The sequence below is a fragment of the Polypterus senegalus genome, chromosome 7, assembly GCF_016835505.1.
Source record: "Polypterus senegalus isolate Bchr_013 chromosome 7, ASM1683550v1, whole genome shotgun sequence".
In the NCBI taxonomy this organism is placed as follows: Eukaryota; Metazoa; Chordata; class Cladistia; order Polypteriformes; family Polypteridae; genus Polypterus; species Polypterus senegalus.
Window position 1 is genome coordinate 68,775,542 of NC_053160.1, and position 20,479 is coordinate 68,796,020.

General features: G+C 36.9%; 1 protein-coding gene across 6 annotated transcripts in view; it reads left to right on the forward strand.

Annotated features, from left to right (window-relative positions):
- Nucleotides 1–20,479, forward strand: part of LOC120532637 (septin-11) — a 162,736-nt gene that overhangs the window by 33,117 nt on the left and 109,140 nt on the right. The window contains exon 1 of one of the 6 annotated variants that reach the window (XM_039758816.1): nucleotides 12,740–12,886. The exons of the other annotated variants lie outside the window; for them this stretch is intronic. Within the exon in view, the coding sequence (XP_039614750.1) occupies nucleotides 12,860–12,886 (27 nt within the window). The 5' untranslated portion in view covers nucleotides 12,740–12,859. Of the gene's footprint in view, nucleotides 1–12,739; nucleotides 12,887–20,479 lie in introns of those variants that run through there. 6 annotated transcript variants of the gene reach the window in all.

Consider the following 20,479-nt stretch of genomic DNA (forward strand, 5'->3'; position numbering starts at 1 on the left):
AGTTGTTCACTGTTTTACTTTTGGAAACTCTGAATCATTTACATTCTTTATTGTAAATGTTACAATGTTAATTAATGTTGACTTATGTTTATTTTTTATTGTGTCTTCTATTTTTCTATTCATTTTGTAAAGCACTTTGAGCTACATTTTTTTTGTATGAATATGTGCTATACAAATAAATGTTGATTGATTTATTAATTTATTGTCTGGACTACAATATATGGGGACGGTCCCCAAAACTTTGTTTTTGTTTGTGCTGTCTTCTTTGGGGAAGAATAAACACCACAATAGACAACGTCTTTGCATCCTACGAACAATTACATTCCAAATTTATCTTTCCAGCAACACATTTCTTTCACTATCTTCAAATTAGAAACTTTGTTAAACAGAACCTGCCCAATTTTCCTCACCTCCCACCTCCCTCTATGCCGGAAAATATATTGATCAGTTTCAAGGATTTAGACAGCATCTCTGCAATATATAAAACCATTTTACAGTCCCTCCCTTTCAAAAATCCAAGAGAACAATAGGAAAAGGATCTCTCCCTCAACATATCAGACAAGGAGTGGAAGGTAGCAATGTAGAGATTTCACTCGAACTTCATATGCGCAAAGCATACAATTATTCAACTCAAAATTATATATCGAGCACATATGTCTCGCTTAAAATTGTCCAAAATGTTTTCAGGGCACGATCCAACCTGCGAATGCTGCAATCAAGTTCCAGCCTCACTGGGTCACATATTTTGGGCCTGCACCAAATTAACATCATTCTGTACAAAACTTTTTAAATGCCTTTCAGACAGCCTTGGTGTCACAATCACTCCTAACCCACTAACAGCTGTGTTTGGTGTACTTCCAGAAGGGCTTAAAGTGGAGAAGTACAAACAAACTGTATTTGCCTTTACTACACTATTGGCACACAGACTTATCTTGCTCAACTGGAAGAATCACAGCTTTCCCCTTTTAAGTCAGTGGGTAAGTGATGTTATATGTTATGTGAAATTGGAAAAAATAAAATTCTCACTTAGAGGATCTGTGCATAAATTTTTCAAAACCTGGCAGGATCTAATCAATAACATTTTAGAATAAGCTTTTAAAGCACTGAGGAAGCAGATTCTCTCCTTATTCTTTTTTTTCTTTTTCTTCTCCAATTATCTATATTCACTTATTAATTTATCTATTTACTTATTTTTACTAGGTTTAAGTTTTATTCTGCTGCCCATGCTCTCTTTCTCAGGGGTGGGGATTGATTTGTTTCCAATCCTATCTCTCTATTATAAAAAGAAATCCTGGAAAGCAAAACAAACAAATCAACCCCATACCGTAAACATGAGACTTGGTGCCAAGAGACTGTGCCAGGGCTATCTCGCGGGGATGTGGAACATGAGAGTCTTGCAAGACACGATCTACTTACAAAAGATATCATATAAGCGCAAATCCATCAAAAAACAGTCATTTGTGTAAAAGCACGTAGTTCACACAGATCCTATGCTCTCAACACATATAAAGCGTATAAGGACAATACGGAGAATTGAGACCCAAAGGCGTTGGAGAGAAAAAAAGGCAGATAAGAGATTATGAAACCAGTAAAATTCAAAAGTAGTGCAGCGTCCCAGCCAGGTTGCGGCCTTTTTGGTTTTAAGTGACTATTCGGTCCAATTGAGGGAGGGCGGAGTACAGCACGGAAGACTGATAGCGGGGTATTGATTGATGCGGTAAGTGGGGTGCAAGACGCGGGGGATGAGGGTTTGGAAAAGGTGTTAGAAAGTTGTGTTTGGGCGATTGTTCAAGTAAAACTTTTGTGACACTTTATCATGTCAGTCACTACAGTATCAAAGAAAAGATAGAAAAGATTGCATTACCGCAAAACAAATGGTGATTAATCATCAGAACCAGGTGTAACTGAAAAAAGAGCAGCACAAATTGAGGTCAGAAATAAAAGGCAAAGAGTAGACAACAAAGTATTTTCGCATTTGCATCATTCAATGCACAAAACGTGGATTTACACAATAATAGACCATACGCTATGAGAATCTGTGGTCCCAGAACAGTTAAAGCAATGACAAGTTGAATTTCAAAGAATACATAATTCGGTCAGGTGTTTATTTATGATCACGGAGAAGCAATGCAAATTTTAACAGGCAAAAAGAAAGCTAAAGTATATATTCCGCGAATAACATTACACACCAAAGGAAATCGTGATATGCCATTCGTATTAAAATGTTTACAGTTTACTGTGAGAATAGCTTTTGCTATGATTATTTATTAGAGAAACAGAAACAATATTCACTCACAGCCATTTATACGTTGTGTTGTCACAATGTTTCTCCAAAAAATATTGTTTTTAATGAAGCTTTAAAGTAAAAGTGCAAATAATGAAATTGAAACAATTCCAAAAAAAAAAAAAATTTTAATTGTATATCCGATGAACCAAACACAGGGGTTGGCGAGCGAAGTGAGCAGGGGGCAAAGCCCCCTAGTTCTTGTAAAATTGATGTATTTTTGACTGACATTCAACTAATCATCCATCCACTTACTGTGTGAATCTGTTCTTTCTAATTCAAAGTAATGGAAGCTTTTATAGAATCTGGCACAAAGTAATAAACATGCTTAGAAGGGATTTCTGTGTGTCGCAGGATGCACTCATACAATAGATCAGTCTTAAAGGGCCAAGGTAACATGCCATGATTCTGATTACGGAGGAAACCATTTTTGTCATTGGAAAGACAAGAGGAGAACATGCACACTATTGAAAGACAGTGACATAGCCTGAGAATTTAACAACCCTGATACTTATAGCTGTGAGGCAACAGTGCTAACAACTGCATCATTGTGTTGCTCTTAACTAACTATATCAGCTGACATATTTTTTACAATTTTATATTTTTACTTTAAACTTGTGTCTAAAGTACCAAATTTACTGAGTCATGTTGTTTTGCTCAAAATAACAGTTTGTAATAAAAAACATATGATCACAGACACTGAAATAATACTGCTGACCTTGATATTCAAAAAAACCTTTAAATAACTACATCATAAAAGACAAAACAATAAGATCAAGTAAACTCAATTTTAAACTTCAAATTAAACTAAAGGAACTCTTAATTTAAAGTTTAATATGCAAATTGGAGATACTAGAGTGTACTGTATGTAGACATGCCATTATAAAACATTTGAATAGTTAAGGAATCAATCATTTCGTAATGTGTTAAAAATATTATTAATTCAAAAGGATCTATACAAAATAATTTTCACTTTGACATTATAAGTGTAATGGTAAAAAATTAAATTTATATAGATGAATATTCCATATTATACCACAACATTAAGTTTAAAAGTTCAACCAACATGGACAGTTGTAGTCACCCACCTCTTATTGTGTGGAAATGTGGTTTCTGTAAATAGAAGTGTGGCCAGAAATCTAAGGGCAGTGTTTTATCAGAGCACCCTTCTCAGCTTGTCTTTTCTTTTTCAGTTAACGTTTCCAAAATATTGTCAAGGCAAGTCTTGAAGGTCCTCTAGGTGCTACGAGCAGCTGCAATACTTGCTTAATTTGTTCCATGTACAGTTCTGTCTTCAAAAAATTACTTCCTAAAAATTGTGTAAAATGAATCTTTAATATCCAGTTGTGCTCTTGCACAGCCTGTATTTTTTGACTAGGACTCATTTAATATTAAATTTCACCCTAATAATTCCAAACATAATTGTAAACACTTTTATTGTAATACCTCTTAATCTGCTTTTATTAAATGAAAAGTTACAACTCTTGCAGCTTCTACTTTCCACAGCTCTGGAATCAGTGTAACGGCTTGACTCTTGACTTCCTCTAAGATCGTTACTTCCTTCTTCTATTAAGAATTTTGTACCTGCAAAATTCCAGAAATGGCGTTATATACAGTATATTTCCTTTAATTTGAATTGCTCTACTATTTGTGAAAGCTCTGGAATCTTATTTGAAGTATAGGTATTGGATACCATACAGCATTTTCTTTTAAAAGATACAATATTTTCTTTAAATCACATGTTTCTGTGTTATTCTTTGTAGTATAGAAATAAACTATATATTTTGGACTAAATCAAATTAAAAAACATTTTTTATGTTTATTTTGAATTGAGGCCATATGGGTTGGTTCATAATTGACTGAATTCAATTACAATTGTCCCGCAATATTCTTACTGCCTCAGTTAAAAATGTAGGCCTCTGAAAGTTTCCCAACATTAAGTGAGTATTCTTTGGTACAATACTGATTTGTGCGGTGTGGGAGGCTCCTAAAATGCCATAGATAAATGTGTAATCCATTGTAAAAGCAAACAGTTATAATGCTGAAAGTTCATTTTGATTTGTCAGAGATGTAGAAGTTAGCTTGAGTGAAAAAATGCTCAATTGAATGTAAAAAAAGTGTTTAATTTTGTAGCAATAATACTTTTCTATTTAGTAAACTAATTCAGAATCATTGTAACCTGAAGAATATTTTAATAGCTTTAAGATCTCTAGTTACTGGTTGATCACTAAACCTCTTTGCCCACTTGTATGTTTTTTGTATTTAAACATACAGTACAAGTAAATGCTTAAGCATATTCATGGTGGCACATGGTAGCACAACCCTTCAGAGTAGCTAGGCCCTTGCAAGCTAATGTGGCTTTTCTTTTGAATCTGAATGTGTTCCAGCAAGTTCCCTCAAGAGATACGTGATTTACTTCCACATACTGTTAATGGAAATCGCATGTTGTGTGTGTGTCCCTTCCACGCTATCTGTGTGCACCATATAATGGGCTGTTGAGTCATCCAGTATGGTTTATATCCATGTGAAAGCTTGCTTCAGGCAATGCCCACCTTCTTGTCAGAGCCACCCACAGTAAGCCCCATACCAACTGGTCAAATCATTCATTATCTCTCTAACTACTTCCCACGGTCAAATCAGAATTTTAAATGAACATGTAAACTATTTTAAATAAAAGCTGCAGATATGTGAGCTTATTTTCTGTTTTAAACTTGTGTGCCTACAGCAGGAATAACGGGATATTTTTAAACCTAGAATACGCCTCTGTTGTGCGGACATCACAGCCTGTTGTATGAGTCATCTGGCAAAACGTATCTACTTCAAGTATTCAGTGTGGCCCAGAGTATATTTAGAAAGGGTGTATACTGTAGCATTAAAGTCTTTCAGTATGAAATCTAGAATTACATTTTTACCTACATTTTACAGGGGAACCAGTTTAGATAAATCATTGCACAGCTAAGCTGCTAGATCAGTAAGGAGTGCTTTCTGTGAAATGTACACTATTGTATGATGTTCCTTTAGCTAAATAATATTGATTAAGGTAATGCAGCCTCACTGAGGTTGGTGAACATGATTGACATAAAAGGAGACACCACCGATAGTATTGCTATCTCACATACCTATTTAGAACTTAGGTTTTATATTAAGTTTGCATTCGCTCCCATTTATATCAACACTTACTCTGCCACAGCTAATGACTTGCTTTTGTTTTGGCTGATGTGACTAAATTAGAAAATTAGGACACAAGTAGGTGTTGCTGGCTTGTGGGCACTACTATGGAGGCTTCATGTCCCTCTACCATTTTACTAAACAAAGCAGATTCAGAGAGGATTTATAAGTGAAAGAGTTATAAGTTAAATAAGTTAATAGTTATGAAACATCTTAATCATTCATTTTGAAATTGTTTTATGATAATACAGAGTTAATGTTTGAACTTGACAGAAAAAAAGATAAAAGCAGAAATTCACCTTTAATGGAATGCCAGCCTATTACACGTCACGTACAAATATAACTGCACACATGGTGGTAAATTAAAAATCCATGTCTCTGGACTGTTTCAGTAAATGTAACACGTGTGAATATATGGAGAACATTCTTTTTTGCTCCATTAATAGTGTGCATTGCCATGACATAATTCACAGTAAAGGTTCACCTTTGAGGAATAAAAAATAAACCATTTACTGGACATTTATGAACATTTTTAAATGCAGTGTTATAAAAAGCTTACTAAGTCATAGAGAGCTTAGGACAGTGTGGAGAAATGGCTAAGGCACTGGACCTTAAATCTCAAGGTTGTTGGTTTAGTTTTCACCTTTGCCTCCAGCAAATAAGAGTAAATAGTTGTGTGCTGATAGTAAACGACTTTGGATAAAGGCATCAGTCAAATACACTATAATAGTAACACTGACAATAAATCAAGAAACTGCCCTTGAGTGACACTGATTGCGCAAGATTAAAATATATAGAAAAACCTAGTAATTAAATAAAAAAACTGACTAAAATGGCACTTAAAGCAAAGGAGATTACTGGCAATATAATCATTTAAATGAGTTTGTGGATAACTAAATCAAAGGGAGAACAGGAATAAAGTAAATCTTATATTCATCTTTTCCCTCAAAAGTTCAGAAGGGTGCTAATCTAGAGAAAGAAAAATATGACCACAACCAAACTCTGTCTATCTGTCTACTTTCTTTCACTTCCTTCAAACCGCCACTGTAAAGACCCAAGCTGGTTGTGTGTATTTTTGTACATCAGAGTCCAATACACATGGCTGGTAGTGTTCTAACCCATATATCCCAACTACATACACTTCTCAATCATAAACAGAGTTTATCCAAGTTTAGGACCCCAACACTTCATCATGCTTTATTTTTGTAAGATATATATCAATTTATTTTCTATTTTCAAAATATAAATACTGCCAGAAAAAGAAGGAACCTAAGTGTAATATGTGTCTCAACATTGCAGTGAAAATGTTGATTTAATTCTAGCAAACTTTATTACTTGTCAAATTATGTTATTCATAGCAAATATTTGACACCATTTAAGTCCAACAAAATGCTTGACTGAAAATGTGTGATATTTATGAACAATTGAGTATGGGTTTTGCTTCTTTAAAATTAATCACCTTGGGAAAAAGTTAAAATAGTTTTAAAATAAACCATTTAAACATCGTCTCACCTACTAAAGTTATAATTTCATTAATTCATTGCTATTATTTGTTGGCTTATTATGCTTAATGATTAACATAGATAGATAGATAGATAGATAGATAGATAGGTAGATAGAGAGATAGATAGATAGATAGATAGATAGATAGATAGATAGATAGATAGATAGATAGATAGATAGATAGATAGATAGATAGATAGATAGATAGATAGATAGATACTTTATTAATCCCAAGGGGAAATTCACATACTCCAGCAACAGCATACTGATAAAAAGCAATATTAAAGAGTTATAAAAATGCAGGTATAACAGACAATAATTTTGTATAATTAGGTTTTATTACAGCATATTGCAAGTAAGCATTAAACCAGTATTTAAGAATTGCCTATTAAGAGTTTGGAAATTATCCCCGTGTCTGTGTGGATTTACTCCTACACCACAAAAATGTTCACATAAGGTTAACTGATGGCATGTAGTCAACTCTTCCAGGATTGGTTCCTGTCCTAAGTTGTTGGATTAGGTCCTCTACGAGACTGAACGTGCTTGTTATAAATTTGAAGTAAATGGATGGATGGATTGATAAATTGATGGCTACATGCATGCATGCATCACCTAATATAAAGTGCAGCAGCTTTCGAAGATTTTTAAGTTCGTAGCTAGCATGATGCAAGGTTTTTTGTTTTTTTTTAAACTGAGTATGGATCCAAGTTTGTTTAAATCAAACCAATCTGATACCTTCTCTGAGTTTGTATGGAAATGAAATATGATTCATTATCTTCATCTGTGAAGCAAAAGGAAATACTTTTTAAATGTGAAGGCAAATTATCAACATTTTTTTCCATTGAAAGAATTTGGCAAGAATTTATTAACCCTAAAACACAGACATTTGGCTGCTGTTAAGCTTTTTGATACACACCATCTATGAGGGACTACTTCGTACTGGATTCTCTTATCACAGCTGTCTGGACTGGTTTGGTGCAGAGACCAATGTGATCATAAATCTATGGGATATAATATTGATTGTACTGATTTATTCAATGTTATTTACAAAACCAATAAAATGAAAATTAAAAAAGTAACTAGGATGGTTTGAAATATTAGAAAAAAACAAGTTTAAAATTATATTTTATACCTTTTAAGGTGTCTTTTCTTGTGACAAATAAAATTATACTTTAGAGGACTGCACATTCAAATCAAGTTCATTATAGGGTGAGAGATTAGACATGCCTGTATTGTGTTTTTAATGGAAAGAAATTGACCTTTTGATCCACAAGGAAAATTAATTTTGTTCCTTTCTTGGACATCCCTCTACCTTTACATTAAGCATATTTGGTTAATTGGCCATTTGGCTCATGAAAACCGTTTTTATTTCCTGATCCCCTTTCCTTCTGCACAATTTGAAATGGGCCGCATTCTTGGAGACAGTTCATGTAATTGTTAGTTTTTATTCTTGAATCCTGAAGATGATTATTCTTTCCTGGTTTATTTGTCATTATTTGAACTATGTCTGGGGCCAACATATTTAGTCTCCATTAACAAGCAAAAATAAATACATTTATAAGATTTATGACCAATCATGCCCTATAACCCAGCCACAGGGGATGCAAAACCATTGAGTTTCTTTGTGCTGGTCCCAGGCCCATATAGATGGGGAGGGTTACATCAGGAAGGGCATTCGGTGTAAAATTTTACTAGATCAATAGGCAGACGACAATACAGATTTTCATAATGGATCAGTCAAGGCCCAGGTTAACAAGGCCACCACCAGTACTGTTAGCCAACAGGGTGCTGGCGTAAAGGAGGAGGGAGGAGATGTGTCCAGAAGCAGGAGAAGAGGATGAAGATAAGGAGAGAGAAACTGAGGGTAGGAACGTTGAATGTTGACATTATGACTGGTAAAGGAGAGAGAGATAGCTGATGTGATGGGAGAGAAAGAAGTTTGATATATTGTTCATGCAAGAGACTAAATGGAAGAGGAGTAAGGCCATGTGGACCGGAGGTGGATTCAAATTGTTCTATCATGGCATAGATGGGAGGAGAAATGGTTTAGGGATTATTCTGAAGGAACAGTATGTCAAGAGTGTTTTGGAGGTGAAAAGAGTGTCAGACAGAGTAATGATTATGAAACTGGAAATTGAAGGTGTGATGATGAATGTTGTTAATGCATATGCCCTCCAAGTTGGGTCTGTGATGGATGAGAAAGAAGATGTCTGGAGTGAGGTGGATGAAGTGATGGGCAGTGTACCCAAGGGAGAGAGAGTGGTGATTGGAGCGGATTTCAACGGACATGTTGGTGAAGGGAACAGAGGAGATGAGGAGATGATGGGTAGGTATGGTGTCAAGGAGAGGAATGAAGAATGTCAGATAATAGTAGATTTTGTGAAAAGAATGGACATAGTTGAGGTGAACATGAATTTTAAGAAGAGGTTGGAACATGGAGTGACGTACAACAGTGGGTGAAGATACACACAGGTAGATTATATCCTTTGCAGGAGGGTCAATCTGAAGGAAATTGAAGACTGGTGGAATGGGGAAGCACAGGAGAGTATACAGAGGAAGAGGATGGTGAAGAAGAAGTGGGATAGTCAGAGAGATGCAGAAAGCAGACAAGAGTACAAGGAGATAAGGCATAAGGTGAAGGGAGAGGTGGCGAAGGCTAAAGAAAAGGCGTATGATGAGTTGTATGAGATGTTGGGCACTAAGGAGGGAGAAAAGGACCTGTACCAATTGGCTAGACAGAGAGACCGAGCTGGGAAAGATGTGCAGCAGGTTAGGGTGATAAAGGATAAAGATGGAAACATACTCACAAGTGAGGAGGGTGTTTTGAGCAGATGGAAAGAGTACTTTGAGAGGCTGATGAATGAAGAGAATAAGAGAGAGAAGGTTGGATGATGTGATGATAGTGAATCAGGAAGTGCAATAGATTAGCAAGGAGGAAGTAAGGACAGCTATGAAGAGAATGATGAATGGAACGGCTGTTGGTCCAGATGACATACCTGTGGAAGCATGGTGGTGTTTAGGAGAGATGGCAGTGGAGTTTTTAACCAGACTGTTTAATTGAATCTTGGAAAGTGAGAGGATGCCTGAGGAGTGGGCAAGAAGTGTACTGGTACAGATTTTTAAGAATAAGGGGGATTTGAAGAGCTGTAGTTACTACAGGGGGATAAAATTGATGAGCCACTGCATAAAGTTATGGGAAAGAGTAGTTAAAGTTAGGTTAAGAACGGAGATGATGATTAGTGAGCAGCAGTATGGTTTCATGCCAGGAAAGAGCACCACTGATGCAATGTTTGATTTGAGAATGTTGATCGATAAGTATAAAGAAGGCCAGGAGGAGCTGCATTGCATTTTTGTGGACCAGGAGAAAGCATATGACAGGGTGCCTTGAGAGGAGTTGTGGTATTGTATGAGGAAGTCGGGAGTGGCAGAGAAGTATGTAAGAGTTGTACAGGATTTGTACGAGGTGTGACAGTGGTGAGGTCTGTGGCAGGAGTGACAGATGCATTCAACGTGGAGGGACAGGAGTCCCTGTGGACTATGATGTTTACTGATGACATTGTGATCGGTAGCAAGAGTAGAGAGCAGGTTGAGGAGACCCTGGAAAGGTGGAGATATGCTCTAGACAGGAGTGGAATGAAGGTCAGTAGGAACAAGACAGAATACATATGCGTAAATGAGAGGGAGGTCAGTGAAATGGTGAGGATGCAGGGAGTAGTAAAGTTGGCGACTTTGGATGACTTTACATATTTGGGACTAACAGTACAGAGTAACAGGGATTGTGGAAGAGAGAGGTTAAAACGAGAGTGCAGACAGGGTGGAATGAGTGGAGAAGAGTGTCAGGAGTAATTTGTGACAGATGGGTATCAGCAAGAGGTCTCCAAGACAGTAGTGAGACCAGCTATGTTATATGGGTTGGAGACTGTGGCACTGACCAAAAAATATGAGACAGAGCTGGAGGTGGCAGAGTTAAAGAAGCTAAGATTTACATTGGATGTCTAGGATTAGGAACAAGTACATTAGAGGGTCAGCTCTGGTTGGACGGTTTGGAGAAAAAGTCAGAGAGGCAATATTGCGTTGGTTTGGACATGTGCAGGGGAGAGATGCTGGGTGTATTGGGAAAAGGATGCTAAGGATGGAGCAGCCAGGCAAGACGAAAAGAGGAAGTCCTAAGAGAAGGTTTATGGATGTGGTAAGAGAGGACATGCAGGTGATGGGTGTGACAGAGCAAAATGCAGAGGACAGGAAGATATGGAATAAGATGATTTGCTGTGGCAACCCCTAACGGGAGCAGCCAAAAGAAGAAGATGTCCAATCATGCCCTCTACATTCAATAAATATTTTATTGTGCCTGGCATAATATCATAGCACATGGGGTTTTGTTAAGCTGCTTTCTATGAGGGCATTGAATGTTTTTTTTTTTCCCTGTGTAAGCATGACCTTCATCTCACAGAATAACAACAAGTTATTAGGTAGATTGTCAACTTTCGGTTGACTCAGTTCTAGTGATTGTGCATGTATGTCTGTGTGTAGCTTTCAAAAGACTGGTCTCCCATTTTGGGTTGGCTTCTTACTTATGCTGTTTGTTGCTTGGATAGACTCCTCACAAACCTGTATCGAGGTAAATTATTCGAAATTAAGGAGTATCAGTCATTCTAAGTCTCTGAAAATGCCTTACCATCCAGTGTAAAACAGTAAATATGTCTAATATACAATCACTAAAACTTATAAAGCTATTCTGTATTTGATAACCTAATTTGTTTAAGGAATTTAAAAAGATGGTGATTGTAAGTAAGTTTGTTATTTTATGATTATGATCCTCCCTGGCAATCAGCATTTGACAGAAAAAAACGGTGGTATAGAAAATGGATTAATAGTTTAGGCTTGTATACTGTACAGGTGCTTTGACTTGTTTAGACTTGTGACGTGTCATACCATAAACACATGTTTAGGGATGTAGGCAGTCAAAATGAGAATAAAGTCTTAAAGCTATGCAGTGCCACGGCATCATGTCTTTTCACTCTGTGAAGGTACATTGCCTTTTAAAAGTGTTTCCTTTTGGTTTGTGTGTGTGTGTGTGTATTAATTAGTGAGCCTTGTGATTAACTGGCTTCACATGCATCAATGGTTATTGTCTAGAACATGATGCTATTGAAATACAGCACCTTGACATCATCGCATAGTGGAAAAAGCAGACCCAGAAAATCGATAATCTGATGATGCTCTCGGGCTGATAGCTATTATCATTTCGTATGAGGAATACATCTTGAAAAACTATTGGATGTCATCCCTAAATAGGGGTTTAGATGCTGTGAAACTATTATAGGAAGTATCTACTGTAGAACATAAAGAAAGCACAATTTATGACACATTGAAAAAATAGTACATTTGTCAACTGATACTTACCTCTTACTTTAGATGACGAGCAACCCGCTTGTGGTTATTATGTGTATACTATTATAACATGAGTAACACGTCTCTCGTCCAGTTTTGAGTTCTTAAATTACTAGCTGTAGCGCGCCTATTTAATATAAGACACAGGGATCGCACACAAAAGAAGGAAAGGGGGTGATGTATTACCAATGAGCAGTTGTTTCAATCAGCTATGCCAATATCAAATATAATTTAGGATAAGAATTGTGTTTTTGAGAAAAGTCGTAAATTTGAGGGTAGGAAGACCGTGACGTGTAGGACTGCAACGTAAGGGGTTGTTCACAATGAGCCAACCTCCCCCCAACTGGGAGGGGACAATAGCTCGTGCCGTTCAGAGGCCATATTGATAGCGAAGAGAGAGCGCATTCGGTTATTGAGCGGCACATTAGAGAGCAGGCTGTGTGCTGGAGTCAAGCTTGCTGGACCGTTTGTTGTTTCTGAAACAGTTTACTGTTTTACAGCTAAAAAAAGGAAATGGCAGTAGCTGTTGGCAGAAAAGCTGTAAGTACCTGACACGAATATCATGTTCGTTATTTTTTAACCCATCCTCCGTAAGCGCACCTTTGCATCGCATCAGCATTTCATCCCCGGAAAGGAAAAGATGCGTTCACGCCGCCTACTTTGTGACTTGTTATATTGTTGAGTAGGGTGTGTCATCGAGTGCTACTGTAGTGGGCAGGTCGCCTCGCTGTTTTTGTGTGCTCTGTTGTATTATTATAATCAAATACAGGTAGATGTAGCCATATCTTCGTGTACGCAGTGTGTCGCGCCCATACCTGTTATAGCATCTTGTTGTCTGCATTGTTTAAACGAGGTATGCTGCTTCGTCGCGCTCGTTTTATGTTTTGTTGAAAAGTGCCTCAAATTGAGTGCTGCGTACATAAGAGTCAGACCGCTACAGAATGCATTCTGGCAGTTCTTTCCGGAGGAATAATTCACACCGTCAGTTATCTTTATCGCCACGTAATCATAAATACACGTAGTAGTGTCACTTAAAATTGGATTGATCGCAGATATCAGGTTGGGTGCGACTTTGTTGCGAAGTCTTTTTGGGTGATTGACAGAGCATCGCTGTTAGTTGACACCACAGTGATATCCCCTAGTTATTACAAAATGCTTATGCACAGAGCCCGAAAAGTCCAAAACTCGTGGCAAGTATTTACAATAAACATGAATCCAATTCCAGTCATAGTTTTGGCAACCGTTCCAGGATGTGTTCACGTTTCCCGCTGCAAGGATGAATGAATCAATGAGCACTTTATTATTTTTATAATAATTTGAGTTCCTAACTTGGGCAAGAAGCCTAATTGTAAAGTGCATTGTTCTTTACAAACTTGAAAATATCGTTTTCAGTTAGACGGTAAACTGTGCATTCCCCGATTGATCTTAAATGTTTTGTGATGTCCAGCACTGCTAGGATGTAGGCCAGTGTCACTGAAATGAGGTTCAGCATCTGCACTTCAATACATTTTACTTTGGGGAAAAGACTTAACTTTATAAAGAAATTATGAGGTGCTGTGAGTTTGGTTTCAAACATATAATGCTTAGTAATAGTGCATACATTTTGTATCCCTACTAAGCCACCTTGTTGTAGTAAAATGATTACTGTTTTTATATGAAGTTATCAGTATTTTGGGATAGTGACAGACAACTTGCATTAGAATAATTTGATAACAAAAACTTTACAGTTTAGGGCCAGAATTAAACTTTGTTAAACAACATACCAATAATAATAGGAGAATAATAAATAAGAGTATTTCGAAAAGCTGACTATTTCACCTAGTACATCTTAGGTGCACATGAATATTTGTATATTATATCTCCATCCATTAATTTTCTGAGCCCACTTTTTGTGTTTTTGGAGCCTGTGAAAACTACGGGAGCAAACTATGGATATGACCCCTCCTTATTATAGCGCACATTACACACGTATTCACACTTGCACATGCCAAACCCATTTTCAATACCTAGTTAATTAATATCAGTTTATTCCTTTGAAGTCCAGATATTTTATACTTTTAGATTAAATGCACAATCCCATGTTATCATAAACTAGAAACCAAAGAGTAACACACAAATTCACTATTAAATTTGATTTGTTTATGCCAGCAGATTTTTTTTCTTTCTAAATGAATTTCTTAAAACATGTAATTGACAGTGGATCATCAAACCAAAATATTTGTTCCAGATTAAAATAGTTCAAGATCATACAGCCTCCCTGGGACACAGTTGAAATTCTTCAGAACACTACAATGCATGCAAGCATTCGTGATAACATAAAAATATGATAAAAAGTTTTTCATCTTTGGTGATTCGCTGTGAGATGTCAGAAGTGTAATTTGATCAACGTAGAAGCAGCCAAAAACTGCCACAACTGTTAAAAAGGAAGGTGAACAGCGTTAGCAGCAGTCCTAAGAAGTGAACACTGTGCAATGTGTATTCCGTAACAATTAAATATTATTTGAGAACCGATGTAAACTCAATAATACTGGCAAATAAAACAATGTGGAGCATTTAGGCACCCGATAGCCTTATATTCAGACATCTCATGTCTCCCTAAATGTCCTTCAGTCTCCTAGAAATCAGCATACCTTCTCTGACTCCTTAAGTGATTTATAATTTTCCAGAAATCACTATTTGCTGCCGTTTCTGTGTTGATGAGGCCCTGGTCCATGAAGACATTGAATTATTTAGTTTAGTTTAGGTTCTTAGAGAAGGCATTTGTCACTAAAAATCACTTTTGCAAATTTGGGATGTCCACTTAATTGTCATTTGAGATTGCAGAGCGTGTACTGGAGTGTAGGCATTAAAGTGAGGCACTAAACCATTGAGAGTTTATATGTTTGAATGACACAGAGAGTAATACAGTGTTGTGAAAAACTATTTGCTCCCTTCCTGATTTCTTATTCTTTTGCATGCTTGTCACACAAAATGTTTCTGATCATCAAACACATTTAACCATTAGTCAAATATAACACAAGTAAACACAAAATGCAGTTTTTAAGTGATGGTTTTATTATTTAGGGAGAAAAAATCCAAACCTACATGGCCCTGTGTGAAAAAGTAATTGCCCCCTGAACCTAATAACTGGTTGGGCCACCCTTAGCAGCAATAACTGCAATCAAGCGTTTGCGATAACTTGCAATGAGTCTTTTACAGCGCTCTGGAGGAATTTTGGCCCACTCATCTTTGCAGAATTGTTGTAATTCAGCTTTATTTGAGGGTTTTCTAGCATGAATCGCCTTTTTATGGTCATGCCATAGCATCTCAATTGGATTCAGGTCAGGACTTTGACTAGGCCACTCCAAAGTCTTCATTTTGTATTTCTTCAGCCATTCAGAGGTGGATTTGCTGGTGTGTTTTGGGTCATTGTCCTGTTGCAGCACCCAAGATCGCTTCAGCTTGAGTTGACGAACAGATGGCCGGACATTCTCCTTCAGGATTTTTTGGTAGACAGTAAAATTCATGGTTCCATCTATCACAGCAAGCCTTCCAGGTCCTGAAGCAGCAAAACAACCCCAGACCATCACACTACCACCACCATATTTTACTGTTGGTATGATGTTCTTTTCTGAAATGCTGTGTTCCTTTTACGCCAGATGTAACGGACATTTGCCTTCCAAAAGTTCAACTTTTGTCTCATCAGTCCACAAGGTATTTTCCCAAAAGTCTTGGCAATCATTGAGATGTTTCTTAGCAAAATTGAGACGAGCCCTAATGTTCTTTTTGCTTAACAGTGGTTTGCGTCTTGAAAATCTGCCATGTAGGCCGTTTTTGCCCAGTTTCTTTCTTATGGTGGATTCGTGAACACTGACCTTAATTGAGGCAAGTGAGGCCTGCAGTTCTTTAGATGTTGTCCTGGGGTCTTTTGTGACCTCTCAGATGAGTCGTCTCTGCACTGTTGGGGTAATTTTGGTCGGCCGGCCACTCCTGGGAAGGTTCACCACTGTTCCATGTTTTTGCCATTTGTGGATAATGGCTCTCACTGTGGTTCGTTGGAGTCCCAAAGCTTTAGAAATGGCTTTATAACCTTTACCAGACTGATAGATCTCAATTACTTCTGTTCTCATTTGTTCCTGAATCTCTTTGGATCTTGGCATGATGTCTAGCTTTTGAGGTGCTTTTGGTCTACTTCTCTGTGTCAGGCAGCTCCTATTTAAGTGATTTCTTGATTGAAACAGGTGTGGCAGTAATCAGGCCTGGGGGTGGCTACGGAAATTGAACTCAGGTGTGATACACCACAGTTAGGTTATTTTTAACAAGGGGGCAATTACTTTTTCACACAGGGCCATGTAGGTTTGGATTTTTTTTCTCCCTAAATAATAAAAACCATCATTTAAAAACTGCATTTTGTGTTTACTTGTGTTATGTTTGACTAATGGTTAAATGTGTTTGATGATCAGAAACGTTTTGTGTGACAAACATGCAAAAGAATAAGAAATCAGGAAGGGGGCAAATAGTTTTTCACACCACTGTAGGTGTACAGTTTTTTTTTTAATAATTTTAAAAACAGCCAGATAGTAAACTTATATTTGTCTTTCCTGCTTATTGCCTGTAAATGCTGCTCGCATTGTGAAGGGGGCGGCTGAACGCATGCTAAGGAGATGCTGTCCGATCATCTGCTGTCTTTCTGCTGCTGGCGAGCTGCCTGTTCTGCTTGTCGCATGTCGTTGTTGTAAGAGCTGTGAGCACATGATGTGTGTCTGCCAAAAGCAATCCAACAACTGCTAGGTTAGATGTCCAAGGGCACTTGTATTAAATGATGGCTCACTGCCCTGTCTCGCGTGACGTTGTAAAAACAATACTTGTCCTTTATTTCTGGCCCCGGGCGAGGTTAAATGTCTTTCTCGCAGGACCTATAACGCTGCTCACGTTGTGTGTGGGGGGCAGCGTCGATCATTTTAAAGCCTGTACAGCCACTGTCCTTTTTGCCACTTCGTGTGTCTGCTGTTCACGTTATGATCGCTGCTCTGTGATCATAAATAGACACCTGACCAAATTGTTTTTTCTTTGAAATTAAACTTGTCGTTGCTTTAACTGTTGCGGACTACAGATTCTCATAGCGAATGGTCCATTATTGTGTAAATCTACGTTTTGTGCACGGAATGATGCGAAGGCGAAAAGACTTTGTTTTCTGCTCTTTGCCTTTTATTTCTGACCTCGCTTTGTCCTGCTATTTTTTCAATTACACCTGGTCCTGATGATTAATTTCCTTTTGTTTGTGGTAATGCGATCTTTACTGTCTTTCTTTTTTTTGATACTGTAGCAACTGATGTAATAAAGTGTCACAAAAGTTTTACTTTAGCAATCGCTGACTTCGTAACCCCATACACAACTTTCTAGCACCCTCTCCAACCCCTCATCCCCTGGGTCTCGCCCACACCTTACCGCATCAATCAATACCCCGCTATCAGTCTACCGTGCTGTACTCTGCCATCCCTCAATCCGACCTAACAGTCACTTAAAACAAAAAAGGCTTCAGCCTGGCTGGGATGCTACAATACTTTAGAATTTTACTGCTTTCATATTCTTTACCTTTCTCTGTATCGCCCATCGTTTGTTTGAGCCTTTCGAATTCCAATGCTTTCATAATCTCTTTTCTGCCATTTAGGTCTCTTTTCTCTTATCCATTTGTAATCTTGAAACCCACAAAATACATACTTTTGTTTTTTAAAATAATATTAATATTACCATCTGTAATAGTCAATGTAAAAGATCAACGGGAAAGGCACATTCCCATAATGCTGTGAGTTTTATTTGAAGACAGGATTCCTGACTAGTAAATAAAAGGGGGAAGCAGAGCTTTAATTCAAAATGTTGCTCCTCTAAGGCTTTAAATTTACTGTTCAAGTACATGCTGATGATTCCAGAAATAAATATCTAACATTATTTTAGAAAAAAAAACCAGTGACTGGATAACAGACCCATGGATTATATGAGATGAGTAATCTCTCATGAAACGTGGGATTGCATTTTATTTCTTTTTCCCCAGCACTACAAAGTATGATATTTAGGTGAAGTATTTGTTTAACAAGTGTCCAATCGTGTCCTTGTGCTCTTGTTGCAGAGTTCGAACATTTTAAAATTATGAAAGGAATTAGTTTATCATGCCATTTTTTAATCTGTGTTTGCTTAAACTAAAAAGATTCTACTTAATCAGTTGCTCTTCTTAGCTCATTTCTTTTTGTCCTGGAACAACTTATTCGCTCATCTCCTTAATATTGTTTCTTTTTGTAAATAAGATGTGATGGAAATGTTATGGTAAAACATATTAGCCTTCTAATCCATGTAGTAATATTTGAATTATTGTTTTATATATGAGCACTTTATCAATTTACGTAATATTTCTATTTTTGTATCTACTTGGGTAAGTTTAGATGCTATTTTTTGCTTAATTTTCCCCTTTTTTTGTATACAAATATTCTCTTTCTTGTTGATAACAAAAACACTCTCATTGTTTACTTATTCTACTATAGTCATTACTAATATTTAAACATTACAGCATATATCTGTTATAAATTGTCCATATATGACTTCTACATAGCAAACTAGCATCTCACATTGAATTTTTTGATTTTGACTAAAAAACTCTAGAGAAAAATAATAATGATAAAAAAATGACAGTCTAATCCACAATGTGATTTTAATTTCTTTTACAGTGGTATTAAGTGGTTAAATAACACATTCCTATAAAACCACATGAATTGCAGTCAGTTTTACCACAGAATGACACATGGGTGTTGATAAACGCAGCCCTGGGATTGTTCTCTCTCTCCCTGAAAAGACAGACATTAAACATTTGACTGTCACATTCTTGCCAGGGATCTGTTTTGTTTATTGTAGACCCTGCTTAGTCAAAAGTGCTTTGTAGTTGGAGTAACATATTGAGAATTATCTCCTTTATTCTTTTGGTGGAGGGGGTAGGCAAAGTGGAAAAGCAGTCAAAGTATTTTACAAATAAATAGTTTGTAAAATAGCCCTATCCCACTGACCTCAAACATTCATCAGTAATCAAACAGGAGGGGAGTTCTATAGGTAAGAATATACAGTAGGTATACACCAGTTTAAAGAGCAGCAAACAACAAGCATTTCATTGACTGCATGAAGTCCTGTTTTCTGCAGTCTGGGTGTATCAATTAATTTATGCGCTCTAATACCTTTTTTTTTATTAAGCCTGCTAGGTAAATGTATTTTCTGTGTGGAGGCCCTGCCTTATTCAAAATTGTATATATCAATTATACATCTAAGAGGAAAGTACAGGGTGGTCCAGATCTAAACACATCGCACCCACTGTTCAACTGACAACCGTCTCCCCGCCATTTTGGAATGCAGGGCAGGCGCTGCCATCTATCGGCAACAAAAATAATTTTTTGTGAATTATCATCTGTGTAATAAACTTAAGTTATAGCGTAATGAAAATTGCACAATTACATCTGGACCACCCTATATTGTTTGGGGGGGTGGGGTTTATCATTCCTGTATAACTCATTTGAGATTTTATTCTTTCCACAATGCAAAAATGAACATGAATACTGTTAGGAGATGAACACATTTGCGAGTAGTAGGAGTTCATTTGACTAGGAAAGACATCCTTTTATTAATATGTATTAATGAGTTAAAAGTCTGAAATCTGACATCTAATCTATATCAGGTCACAGTATATCATTGAATTAACATGTTTTCATATCGCATGGTAGTGTGTATTTCACAGTTGTAGATTATTGCTTGGACTGCTTTTCTCTTCAGTGTAAAACCATATAGATTATGCATAGCATCTGGAAATTTTTAATATGGCTTGAATTACCATGTGAGAAAAGACACACAGTCCCCCATGCTCTAACTTAGGAACCTGGAAACATTGTCTTTAATTACTAGCATTTAGTATTCTCTTAATTAAGCAATTTGCAGAATTATTAACATTCGTCTGCCATACTCCTGCACTGAGAATGCTGAAAAATTATATGTATAAAAAGTTAGCTGTCTTGTGTACATATCTGTGGGTTTTAAGAAGTGATTTGAAGTACTTTTAATCACGTGAAAATTAGGAGTGTTCCAATATTAAATATTTTTAAATACTAGGGGGCTTCGCCACCT